Genomic DNA, 13,151 nt, shown 5'->3' on the forward strand with positions numbered 1-13,151 from the left:
GTGCTGTTAGTCCCCCTGGGGCTGACAGGAGTCACTGAAAATGGGCCCTGTTACCTCTCCTCACCTCGCTGGTGCTGTACACAGGCTTTGAGTGTCGAGCTTTATTTGTCACACCAGCTCCTGCATAATCCATTATCCATCTTTGATTACTTCAAAGATGTAAGAAATCACAAGCTTGAATTTGGCCCCCTGAGAACTTGGGTGGCACGAACATGGCTGTTGGCCTTGTGACAGTCAGGAGAAACCTGGGCCTCTGGGCGCTGAGAGAGGGTCCTGAGACCCAGGAACAGAAACCAGGTCAGGGGGAACAGTCGAGGGGACGGAAGCTTGGACTTCCAGATCTGTGTGTGTGTAGTGTGACTGGTCTGTCTGTGCAGATCTGTGTGTGTAGTGTGACTGGTCTGTCTGTTGTCACAGACTCTTTCCCTCCGTCTGCTCTGGTTCTTGTCTCAGGAGTGCATGGAGCCCGTTGCCCCGCCGAAGCCCTTCCTCCTGGCCACGTGTCTGAGACGCAAGCGGCCGCGTACCGGCCCGGTGGAGAACTCCCTACTGCCCCCGCTGGACACCCAGAACTACTGCAGCATTAGCCACGCCTCCTGCGGCCCCACAGAGCAGGAAGTGGAGCGGCCCGGGGGGGAGGAGGGGGAGGAGGGGGAGGAGGGGGAGGCCAAGCAGGAGGAGAGACCTCCGGTCCGGCGGAGCTTTGAGGTCAAGGAACTGTCCAATGGTCGCACCCACACCGCCCTCAAGCCCCTCCCCCGCTCTCGCTCCAACCAACCACGTTGCAGGAGCATGCACACCAGGGAGAAGAAGGCTACAAAGATGCTGGCCATTGTTCTTGGTGAGTAGAGCTCTCTTAAGCAGGCCTACCTGTGGATATCTCCTCGACTATCGTTACGTCTACATCCTATAGTGGCTGTGCTTGATTACTTTGTTGCTGCCGTGTCGGCAATCCTATCTTGGTCTTGGGTGTTGTTGTTTGAACTCTTCCTCGACGCGCTGCCTGGCACCTGTGGTGACCGCTCCAGCAGTTGCCTGGAGGCCTGCCAGACCATCTGGCCCTCTGCCCCTGAGTGTCGTTATCCTGAGCCGGCCAGAGAGATGGTGCACAGTGGGGCCATCCACAGGAGTCAGGCCCCTCCACAGGAGTTCTCACACACGCACAAACACCCGAGCGAGCTCTGAGCCGCTTTAATTACCGGCCGCCGCCATCGCCGCCGCCGCCGCGGCGACGGTCTAGTCGGATCCCATCGGTTTCTCTTCCGTCCACTTCCCGCCGAGTGACAATAATGTTAATCGGAGGTGTCGGTTTAATTGGACGGAAGATCCCGTCACTCGGGCAGCAGATGTCCCTCGCCCTACCAAGCACACAGAGCAGGCCAGCTGCCCTGGCTCACTGCCTGACTGTCACACACTGTGTCACAGCACCTCAGTGTGTGTGTGTGTGTTTGTGTCCAAGGTGCTCAGGGAGACTGTGTGTGTATCCAAGACATTGCCCTTAAGCCATAGAGACTGATGATGCCTGTCTGTGTCTGTGTGTGTGTGTGTGTCTGTGTGTGTGTGTGTTGTATGCGTATTCCATCTTGAATCATGGAGGTTTGGGTTGTCTACCTGACAGCTCTGCCTGGCTCCTCCTGCGGCTGTGGGTTACCTGACCTTAAGGATAATATATACACCACATACGGCACAGGTTAATGAGTTGTTTGATCATTTAATTATGACTCCCTAATGCGATTTCTCTCTCACTCTCTCTTGCCTGTTTAACTTGTTCACTCCTACTGGTTGAGTCGCTGTAATTGAATCTCTTTCCTCCCTCATTCTACTCACATCTTCTGACCCATTCTGCCTTCATTATCTCTCCATTCTCTTTCCTCTATCTTTGCTTCCTTCTTCTCCTTTTCATTCCCATTTCTTCCATATCTCTTCTCTACTTCCCTCTCCTCTTCTTTCCCCATTTTCTCTATCTGTTCATTTTCTCCACTCCTCTCCTCTCCTTTGCCCTCTTCTCTCTGCTTCTCTCTCCTCTCCTCCTCTCATTTCCCCCTCTCTTCCTCCCCTCCCCCTCTCCTCCTCTCCTCTCCTCCTCTCCTCTCCTCCTCTCCTCCTCCCCTCCCCCTCTCCTCTCTCCTCTCCTCCAGGGGTGTTCCTAATCTGCTGGCTCCCTTTCTTCGTGACTCACATCCTGAACACGCACTGCAGGACGTGCTACGTGCCTCCAGAGCTCTACAGCGCCTTCACCTGGCTGGGCTACGTCAACAGCGCCCTCAACCCAGTCATCTACACCACCTTCAACATTGAGTTCCGACGAGCTTTCATCAAGATCCTCAGCTGCTGAGTGGCCGGGACTCCTGTCCGTCATTCTGGCCACGCCTTTGTCCCTCAGGCCTGGGGAGGGCTCCAGAGCCCAGGTCCACAGAGACACAGGGACGTGCTGCCTGTTGGGGTGTGAATGACCCGGGACAGCGAGGTGTGTCGCACCTGCGATGCTAGAGTGTCGAGTCACAGGGACAGCAGCCTGCTGTCAACACAAGCACATGTTCATAATGAGAAGATAGTTCAAGAAGAATCGGGAGTAGACATTCCTGGATTAATAATACTTGCACTGATTCCAAACCAGACTGTTCCAAAGTATCACTGGCGTTAGATCGGGTTGTTGGACTGGGAAAAACAACAGAGTTTAAACTGTGGTTAGTAGGTCATACAGGGAGCATGGGTTCAATTTTTATTCAACATATTTGTGGTTCACGTCACTTGGGGAGCAGTTCTGGATCATGGGATTGGCTCACTCTGGGGGAATCTCTCTGTGCTGTTCAGTTGAACATCTGACCTTTGACCTGGTCTCAGTTATGACCTCCTTGAAGACTTCTTCATGGATGATCCAGATGCAGATATAATATCAGTTTCACCGTCCTGAATCTTTTATAGTTGTTGGGAATGCCTGGGATGTTCTGTGTTTGTGTCTATTGGATTCTGCCATTGAGCAATGCATTGTGGTCGCTACGATGAGGGAAGCCCAGCATTATCGCCCCCTATCTACAGTCACCTGCCACTGCATGCCTATCACAATGACTGTAACAGGCCATTCATTTGAATCATCAAGCCTTATAAAAGGCTCTTTTCAGATCACTATGAAGTGTTTTATCTTGACGTGGAGACGTGTGCATTGCTGTGTCTTTCGAATTGATGTTCCGACTTTTGTGTGACTCACGGCGGGGGCGTATTAAATGGTTCTTTTTTAAGGTGCTGTCAGATTTTCTTTCGTCCGGCCATTTTGGGGGCTTTGTGATGCCTGTTAGATGGAAACTTCTGAAGCTTCTCTCTGCTTTGATGTGGTCTGGTGGGCGTGGCTTTGTCATCTGCCTGGTGAGCCGTGAGGTGGGCGTGGCCAGTTGTGAATGGAACATGTGCTGCCCTGTGTAAATAAAGTTAACTGGAGCACTGGGGTGGCTTGCCGTTTGTATGCGTGAACACACACACAATATCCCACATACGCAATGAACAACACACACACATGTAAAAAAAACACGCGTGACGACAGTGACAGCAGTGGAAACCTGGGGTGTGGAGAGGCAGAGGAGGCTGGAGGCAGAGGAGGCTAGAGGCAGAGGAGGCTAGAGGCAGAGGAGGCAAGAGGTAAAGGAGGCTAAATGCAGAGGAGGCTGGAGGCAGGAGAGGCTGGAGGCTTGAGGTAGAGGAGGCTGGAGGCAGAGGAGGCTAGAGGCAGAGGAGGCTGGAGGCTGGGGGCAGAGGAGGCTGGAGGCTGGAGGCAGAGGAGGCTGGAGGCAGAGGAGGCTGGAATGCTGGAGGCAGAGGAGGCTGAAAGCAGAGGAGGCTGGAGGCTGGAGACAGAGGAGGCTGGAGACAGAGGAGGCTGGAGGCAGAGGAGGCTAGAGGCAGAGGAGGCTAGAGGCAGAGGAGGCAAGAGGTAGAGGAGGCTAAAGGCAGAGGAGGCTGGAGGCAGGAGAGGCTGGAGGCTTGAGGTAGAGGAGGCTGGAGGCAGAGGAGGCTAGAGGCAGAGGAGGCTGGAGGCTGGAGGCAGAGGAGGCTGGAGGCAGAGGAGGCTGGAGGCAGAGGAGGCTGGAATGCTGGAGGCAGAGGAGGCTGAAAGCAGAGGAGGCTGGAGGCTGGAGACAGAGGAGGCTGGAGACAGAGGAGGCTGGAGGCAGAGGAGGCTAGAGGCAGAGGAGGCTAGAGGCAGAGGAGGCAAGAGGTAGAGGAGGCTAAAGGCAGAGGAGGCTGGAGGCAGGAGAGGCTGGAGGCTTGAGGTAGAGGAGGCTGGAGGCAGAGGAGGCTAGAGGCAGAGGAGGCTGGAGGCTGGAGGCAGAGGAGGCTGGAGGCTGGAGGCAGAGGAGGCTGGAGGCAGAGGAGGCTGGAATGCTGGAGGCAGAGGAGGCTGAAAGCAGAGGAGGCTGAAGGCTGGAGACAGAGGAGGCTGGCGGCAGAGGAGGCTTGAGGCAGAGGAGGCTGGAGGCTGGAGGCTGGAGGGAGAGGAGGCTGGAGGTAGAGGAGGCTGGAGGCAGAGGAGGCTTGAGGCAGTAACAAAGCTGGAGACCGGTGGACTGCGGGGAGAAAAAGCAATAGCAGAGAAGGAGGATGAGAGCTTGACTAAAGATGGAGGGATAGATAATCGAGGCACGTTTGAAGAGCAAAGAAAATAGGGTGGCCGAATGTGAGTGAGTGAGGGTGGCCAGTGGAGTGCACAAACAACAGAAAGAGCCGGACATTTGAATGGAAGGTGTCAGATGGACCGCTGTATAGAAAAAGAGATGGAGAGAGAGAGGATGGTTGGAGAGACAGAGGCTGGATGGAGGGAGAGAGGATGGTTGGAGAGAGAGAGGATGGATGGAGGGAGAGAAAGAGACTGAAGCAGTGTTCATCAATGTTCTTTCTTGGCTGTGTGTGCACGCATGTGTGTATACGTGTGTGTGGGTGTACATGTGTGTGTGTGTACATGTCCGTGTGTGGGTAAGTGTGTCTGTGTGACACCAGCTTTCTGAATCCACTTAGAAAAATCCCCACCTGCTCCCCCTCTACTGTCTAACTCTGAACACACTCAGTCTGGAACCAGGAGATTGCCTTGAAGCCATTGATGATGCCAGTGTGTGTGTGTGTGTGTGTGTGCATGTATGCATGTGTGTCTTTATGCCTGCATGTGTGTCCCACAGTGGAATCGAGACACACGAGCATGTACCTGCATGCGAGAGGGAGAGGGAAACTCAGAATGGTGTGCACATTCTGCTCACTGTTATCTTCCTGTATGAGGAGCAGGGCCGTAACTACCATTGAGGACACCGAGGTCGTGTCCTCGGTATTTTTTTTCGTATTTCTGTTTTTTTTTTTGCTTAAATCGTGGTATATAAACTCAAAATAAAGTACACGTGAAACCGACTGCAGGACGATGATCTTGGTCTCCCACAAACCGTAACGTGATTTTATACTTGAAGAGCCGAGTAGCTCAAGAGTTTGGACATATGTGCTGCGCGTCATCAACAAAACGTACTGTCGTTATGGTAACCACCAAACACAAGTCGGACGCTGATGTTACCGCCATAGACATACCGCTACTGTTAGTGAATAGCCTATGTTAGTTACAGTCACTGGAAGAGGAGCGCAGCAAACTAAACATGTAGGTTAAGAGAAGTTTAAGTGGCAGATGACTGTGAGAAGAAAGATTCATTTTCATGTGGAAATATTGTATTGCAGCAGCGTACTACTCAGATAAGGAAACATCAAATCAAAGTTTGGTTAACTCCGTCAGTACCGGTTGTCAATCAATTTCCACCGGTTGAATCAACATTCATTTTGCGATTGATATGATATGTCATTGATGTGATTGATTGAAAATGAAATTCAGTGGCAATTGGGAAATATCAAACTGACTCGCTATCGCTCGGTCGATACGTTCCAGCCTCAGTTTGATATTTCCCGGCATGACCGAACGGTCGAGGTTAGTAAGTAGTTTATTATATGGCAATTTTAGATTCTTTTCATTTTGTAAACGAAAATAAATGGTACCTTTAGGCTAATTGTAGCTAGCTCTTAAGTCTTCTCACGGTGTGTTTCATGTGTTGCCAAGCAACTCATTACTTTTGATAGAAAGCGGAGAACATGGTTCTGCTAAAATGGCTTTAATTTCATCACAAAATAACGACACAAGTGATTCAAAGAGTCTGGTCTTCATCCTCACTTTCGATGACAAAGCTTTTCAGCATCATCTGGATAGTAAAACTCAGCAGCTGACTCCTCGATATCGCTCATTTTGAAGCTGACGTCAGAGGGCAATACGGATCCGTATTGACCGGCGAGGAGGGCAACACGCTGGGGTGACTACCCGTTATCCAATCAAAACGCTCGTACCGTCGTTGCCATATAATAATAATTAAAAAAAAATTGTGGTAACTTGCCCTTACTTCATGAGTCCCATAAAGGTCCTTCAAAAAGCCTCAGAATGCCCCATGTTTACCTCAAAATTTCAAAAGCTCCACACCGCCCCATATTCAAATGTCATAATGATGATGTTTTTGCTCCTTAAGACTCAATAAGAGAAAATGGCCATATTTAAATAATGTAATTTTAAAAAATTCCGGGGGAGCATGCCCCCGAACCCGCCTAGAAGTTCTGACTCATGACCTCAGTATTTTTTGGGGCCTGCGTACGGCCCTGATGAGGAGATACTGTAGATGATGAATGAAAGGCTGTGAAAGTGTGTGTGTGTGTGTGAGTGTGTGTGTGTGTGTGTGTGTGTGTGTGTGAGAGAGAGAGCGAGAGAGAGGGCCAGAAATGGAGGATGCCAGAAAGAGTGATGAGCGATGACATCTTGCTCCTCCTCTAATTACTCAGAGGAGACTTGGGTGCTGTCTGTCTCTAACTTTAGTGTGCAAAGTTGTCTGACGCCGTGCAGAAAGGCACAGAGTCACACTTAATGAATCAGATATAACAGCACCCCTTCCTCCACACACACACACACACACACACACACACACACACACACATACACACACACACACACACAAACACACTACACGTCTCTCTCCGCACTGTCCACTAGCTGTCATATTTCTGTAATTACAGGGAGGTTACAGAGACAAAGACAAGATGGTTTGAGTGTTTATAAATTGTACAAGAGAGAAGGGGGAGAGAGAGAGAATTAAGTGTGTGTTAGTGAGTGACTGTGTCTGGCCAGCCTCCTGTAAGATAAACAGGACTGAAGGACAGTTATGGCGTCTTCAACAGCCACTAATGGTGATGGACGATAAAAGGGAGGGTCGGCCTTCCATCCTCAGCCATTCTCTCTCTCCCTCCCTCACTTCCTCCCCCATCCAGACTTCACTCTCTCCCTCCCTCACTTCCTCCCCCATCCAGACTTCTCTCTCTCCCTCCCTCACTTCCTCCCCCATCCAGACTTCACTCTCTCCCTCCCTCACTTCCTCCCCCATCCAGACCTCTCTCTCCCTCCCTCACTTCCTCCCCCATCCAGACTTCACTCTCTCCCTCCCTCACTTCCTCCCCCATCCAGACTTCTCTCTCTCCCTCCCTCACTTCCTCCCCCATCCAGACTTCACTCTCTCCTCCCTCACTTCCTCCCCCATCCAGACTTCACTCTCTCCCTCCCTCACTTCCTCCCCCATCCAGACTTCACTCTCTCCTCCCTCACTTCCTCCCCCATCCAGACTTCACTCTCTCCCTCCCTCACTTCCTCCCCCATCCAGACTTCTCTCTCTCCCTCCCTCACTTCCTCCCCCATCCAGACTTCACTCTCTCCCTCCCTCACTTCCTCCCCCATCCACACTTCACTCTCTCCCTCCCTCACTTCCTCCCTCGTCCAGACTTCACTCCCTTCCTCACTTCCTCCCCCATCCAGACTTCACTCTCTCTCCTCCCTCACTTCCTCCCCCATCCACACTTCACTCTCTCTCTCCCTCACTTCCTCCCTCGTCCAGACTTCACTCCCTTCCTCACTTCCTCCCCCATCCAGACTTCACTCTCTCTCCTCCCTCACTTCCTCCCCCATCCAGACTTCTCTCTCTCCCTCCCTCACTTCCTCCCCCATCCAGACTTCACTCTCTCCTCCCTCACTTCCTCCCCCATCCAGACTTCACTCTCTCCCTCCCTCACTTCCTCCCCCATCCAGACTTCTCTCTCTCCCTCCCTCACTTCCTCCCCCATCCAGACTTCACTCTCTCCTCCCTCACTTCCTCCCCCATCCAAACTTCACTCTCTCCCTCCCTCACTTCCTCCCCCATCCAGACTTCTCTCTCTCCCTCCCTCACTTCCTCCCCCATCCAGACTTCACTCTCTCCTCCCTCACTTCCTCCCCCATCCAGACTTCACTCTCTCCCTCACTTCCTCCCCCATCCAGACTTCACTCTCTCCCTCCCTCACTTCCTCCCCCATCCAGACTTTACTCTCTCCCTCCCTCACTTCCTCCCCCATCCAGACTTCACTCTCTCCTCCCACAATAGACTCTGAGATGCCGATGACTCCCTCCACCCCATTCCCTCCTGCTTTCTCGCAGGAACACACACACACACACACAGACCACACACACACAGACCACACACACACACACACGCTAATGGAAGCACACGCACAGACAAGTATGAGTCAGATGGTGGTTTCCATAAATAACTTGGTGTTGGAACTTCAGTTTGCGTTTCAGCTCTGCGGACACTCTTAGCTCTGTATATGTCTGTAGATCCAACCAAGCCCAAACAGTGAACCAGACCATGTTATCTACCAACCGCCACCCACCATCTCGCGCCTGACTGTGTGATGATGCATGTGTGAGGTCACCATGGTTATAGCATTAAAATCTAATGAATGCAGGACGTTGCCGCTGGGGAACATAAAGCCCTTAAACAAGTCAGCCAATTACCCGGGATCAAAGCTGGTGCTGGAGCAGATTCCACACACACATTCAGACACACTTCAGCGCATGCTTAAGTCATGCTGTTAGCCTGTTACACACAGGAAAAGACCATGGCTTTCTCCTGCACTTTGTCAGCCACCGTTCTGATCCAGAAGCTCCTCCCTGTGTGTGTGTACATATATGTGTGTGTGTCATGGAGGCTTGTTTATAACAGCTGTGAGAGAAGCTGTGAGACCCAGGGCTTCTGGGAGTCCTGTCTCACAGATGTTCCAGTTCTGTTGAGAGTCTACGAAACTCTGTCTTCACTGGAACATCTTCTTGGGTTTACCCTCATGGAAGATGTTAGACACTTAGATCCATCTGCATCTGCAGCATCTCCTGACGATGGCATTTAAGGAAGTGACTGTAGATTAAGGTTGGAATATACTGTCTGTATGTATTGTGTGTCATGTTGGATCTCAGTTTGATTGTAGCGTGAGATGTGAGTTGGAGAAGAGCTGCGTTCGAGATGTGGTCTCCTAACTCAGACAAGGCACCACTGTACAGAGTTAGATAAACACTTGGGTAAAACAGGGAAACTTTGACAACAAAGCAAAATGGTGGAATCTTTTCACGTTTGAAACCTTGGCATGGATCGGCGGTGCCATCTGACAGCCAGCGAAGCCGCCCAGCTGCAGCGTAGCGGTGGATCTGGCACGTGTCTGAACTCCCTTATCTACCACAGCAGTCTGCTGAGCACACCAGCAGCTCCCTGATAGCTATGCAAATCCGGACCAGAGCTCCCGCGCACGGAATGCCTAAACACCCCATGTTAGGTTGACCTATGAATCTCCGCCTCGCCCACTGCCCCCCTTGTTAAGGAGATCTGGGATTGGGTAGGAGAGGAGAGGAGTGGGGTGGGAGAGGGGGTGTAATGAAGATTAATTTGTGATGAACATTCAGAAAAGCTCAGGTTTAAGAGCATTTACAATATGTCAGGGGAAGGGAGTCAGATCGCTGAGAGGTTAGGGAATCGGGCTATTAAGCAGATGGTTGCCGGCTCGATTCCCGGCTGTGCTAAATGACGTTGTGCCCTTGTGCAAGGCACTTCACCCTACTTGCCTCGGGGGCTATGTCCCTGTACTTACTGTAAGTTGCTCTGGATAAGAGCGTCTGCTAAATGACTAAATGTAAATGTAATATGTTATGGATGTTTTTGAGGCAGAAAGAGACGGGGGCTTTTCAATTATTTCTTCTACGGGGGGATGTGTAAGCAAACCTTTCAAATATAATGACTTATACGTATAGAGCATTTCAGTAGCTCTGTAGCTACAGAGGTTTGCGATGTAGAGATGAAAGCATAGCTGAAGCCTAAGAGGGACTTGCCGCAAACACTGTGAAATCGGTGTATTACATGAAACTTAAAGACAATCAGTGGCACACAGATCTCATCTTGAGAGCCTGGGAACTGCGGTGAAGCAAAGCGATTAGGGAAGCAGTGCCAATGCCCCATTGTGCAGTTCCACGGAGATAAGTCAGCCCTTAAAGAGGTCTGCAGAAAAGTCCCTTAGACTCCAGCGCTTCTGTAATTTTTCACACAATCACTTTGCACAGAAAGACCCTCCCTCTCACACAACGTTCATGCCCACACATGCAGAAGAAAGAATCACACAAGCACGCTTGTACTCCTTACAAACACCCCGCTCAGGTACTGACATGCAGGAGCTAGCTGTTTGACATCCACCTCTAGGAAACAATCAGAGGTCACTGCCAATCCAGCAAGGAGAACTAGCATCAGAACGAGAGCCTGGGATTATCCTGTACAGTCCCAGGTCACAGCTATGGAGCTGCCACCGCCGCGGCTAATGAGAGACGAGAGGGAGAGGGGGATGGGAGGGTGGGTGGTTAGGGGAAACAGAGGTGATGGATGAAGAGAGGGCAGAGGAGAGGGAAAGGTAAAAAGAGATAAATGAGAAGAGGGCTGGAGGAGAGGGGTGTGAGAGACATATTGCGGAAGGGCAGCTGAGGAGAGAGTGAGGAGGAGAGGGAGAGCAAGACAGAAGGAGAGCAGAAGAGAAGGAGAGCAGGAGAGAGGGGGAGGAGGAGAGAGGGGGAGGAGGAAAGAGGGGGAGGAGGAGAGGGAGATTAAGACAGAGGGAGAGCAAGAGAGAGGGAGAGCAGAAGAGAGGGGGAGGAGGAGTGAGGGGAAGAAGAGAGAGGGGGAGGAGGAGGAGAGGGAGAGCAAGAGAGAGGGAGAGCGGTCCAACCAAAGCTATCAAGATACATCTGAGGAGAATTTAACAAGCCCTCTTTTCTCTCTGTGTGAGAAAGGGATAAAAGTATTGGACTCATCTCGTTACCAAGACGCTTGAATTTCCCAAAGGGGATTTTTTTCCTACTCATTCAGAGGCACGAGAGAGACAGAACGCGCGCGTGAGAGAGAGAAAATTATAAATAGGAAATGATGATTTAGGCCAAACAAATGGACTGCGTTTTATATCCTCCCTCCAGATTCAGTTGAGATCTGCTCTTCGCAGCGACAGAAAGAAGTGAGTGGAAAAATGTCGGCGTACAGATTAGATTTGAATATTTCATCAGATGTTTGCATACCAGAGAGAGCTCCCCTCTCTCACCTGTCCTGGATCTCCGGCTGCTCAGTGGATCAGGTCCCCTCATTCTGTTAGTGTGTGGGAGCTATTTAGGCCAACTCTCCACCATCGTGGCTAGGATTAAGGTGATAGAAGAACTGTACGAGAGCGCAAGAGAAGTGTATTGTGGGGTCAAAGTGCTTGTTTGCACATGCTTGGTAAGACCAAATATAAGTATTGTCATCTTTTTCCAGATTTTTGGAATCCCTGTGATTTGCTTGATTCAAGGCACGTTCTCAATGGTAATTCAAAGCAACCAGAATGACATATATATGTCAAGAAGAATATATACACATATTGTATACTCTACATACTGAATTTGTCTCGGGAAAAATGAAGTTCTTTGAGTGTGTGCATGGTGGGTGAAAGACATTAGCACAAGGGGCAGAGTTTGAGTACAACCCTTAACCGATATTTTGCAGAGCGTGCCTTGAAAATGCAATCACATTATAATTTGACTCAAACCATTATAACGGCAGAATGGTAATTATACATTCTGCATTCTCTCATCCATCGTCCATGTAACCAGCCCTCGCTGACACCAACGACAAAAGAGATGGAATGTCAGCGGTCATGGTACGTGCTCACGTACAAACTGTCAACACGGTAAACCCAGAAACAGACCCAGCACAGAGACCCTGTCCTCCTTCCTCTCATTCATATTCATGAGCCTCAGGACACGCTCTCTCATTCGGAACCCCAGGAGCACCCACGTGTCACTTCCTGGTAGCTTGACACCACTCGCAGGTAACCACGGTATACAGGGTTTGCTTCCTCCACCTCTTTGCGCTCCTCTTGTGCTTGCTTCTCTTCCTGTTCCCCTCACGGACTTACCCCACGCACGCTGCCTGTCACGCTGCCTCTCGCACGCCGCCTCTCACGCTGCCTCTCCCACGCTGTCTCGCACGCTGCCTCCGACGCTGCCTGTCACGCTATCTGTCATGCTGCCTCGCACGCTGCCTCGGACGCTGCCTCGCATGCAGCCTCGCACGCAGCCTCGCATGCTGCCTCGCATTCTCTCTCTCTCCCGTTCCCTCTCACTGGCAGCCGTCCCACTCGAGCATCTCGAAGAAACCTCGACTGTGTGTCTTAGATCCATCATCATCTAAATCTGGACCTGGATTAGGCCCAACTAACATGTTCAACCCCCACCCACCCCCCCTCCACCCCCCCACCCCTCCGCATCCCCTCTTTCCATTCTCCACCCACTCTCATTCTTCCCTCAAGTGTGTGATTCAATCCTCTGCCATCACCCCATCTGTGGCACATTTCTACTCCGTAATTATGTGTGTGTGTGTGTGTGTGTGTGTGTATGCGAGACTCTCGGCTCTGATTGTAATCCTGCCATGTATCGACCGCTCTGTGATATTGCATGTGAGAGTGTGATTTGCAATGCAACGGTTTGTGTGTCCAAAGAGCATGTGTGTGTGTGTGTATGTATAGGTGTTGTATTGACTAGTGCATCACTGAACAGGTCACTCACTGTCTGCATGTGAACACCAGTGATGGATTCTGCACGACCTCCAGGGGCAGAGGAGAAGGAGGCCGACAGGCTGGACATATGGTCGACTAACTCAGGCTTGAGATCAACATGACAGGGTACAAAAACAAAATCAAACATGTTTGAGGTGTAAAACACGTTTCTCTCAGTCGGT

General features: G+C 51.1%; 1 protein-coding gene across 1 annotated transcript in view; it reads left to right on the plus strand.

Annotated features, from left to right (window-relative positions):
- The window catches only part of drd3 (dopamine receptor D3), a 17,297-nt gene extending 13,709 nt beyond the window's left edge, over positions 1 to 3,588 (plus strand). The window contains 2 exon segments of the mRNA XM_047024519.1: positions 454 to 841; positions 2,139 to 3,588. Coding sequence (XP_046880475.1) covers positions 454 to 841; positions 2,139 to 2,335 — 585 coding nt within the window. The 3' untranslated portion in view covers positions 2,336 to 3,588.
- The last annotated feature ends 9,563 nt before the right edge of the window (positions 3,589 to 13,151 follow it).

The sequence above is a fragment of the Hypomesus transpacificus genome, chromosome 8, assembly GCF_021917145.1.
Source record: "Hypomesus transpacificus isolate Combined female chromosome 8, fHypTra1, whole genome shotgun sequence".
Lineage (NCBI taxonomy): Eukaryota > Metazoa > Chordata > Actinopteri > Osmeriformes > Osmeridae > Hypomesus > Hypomesus transpacificus.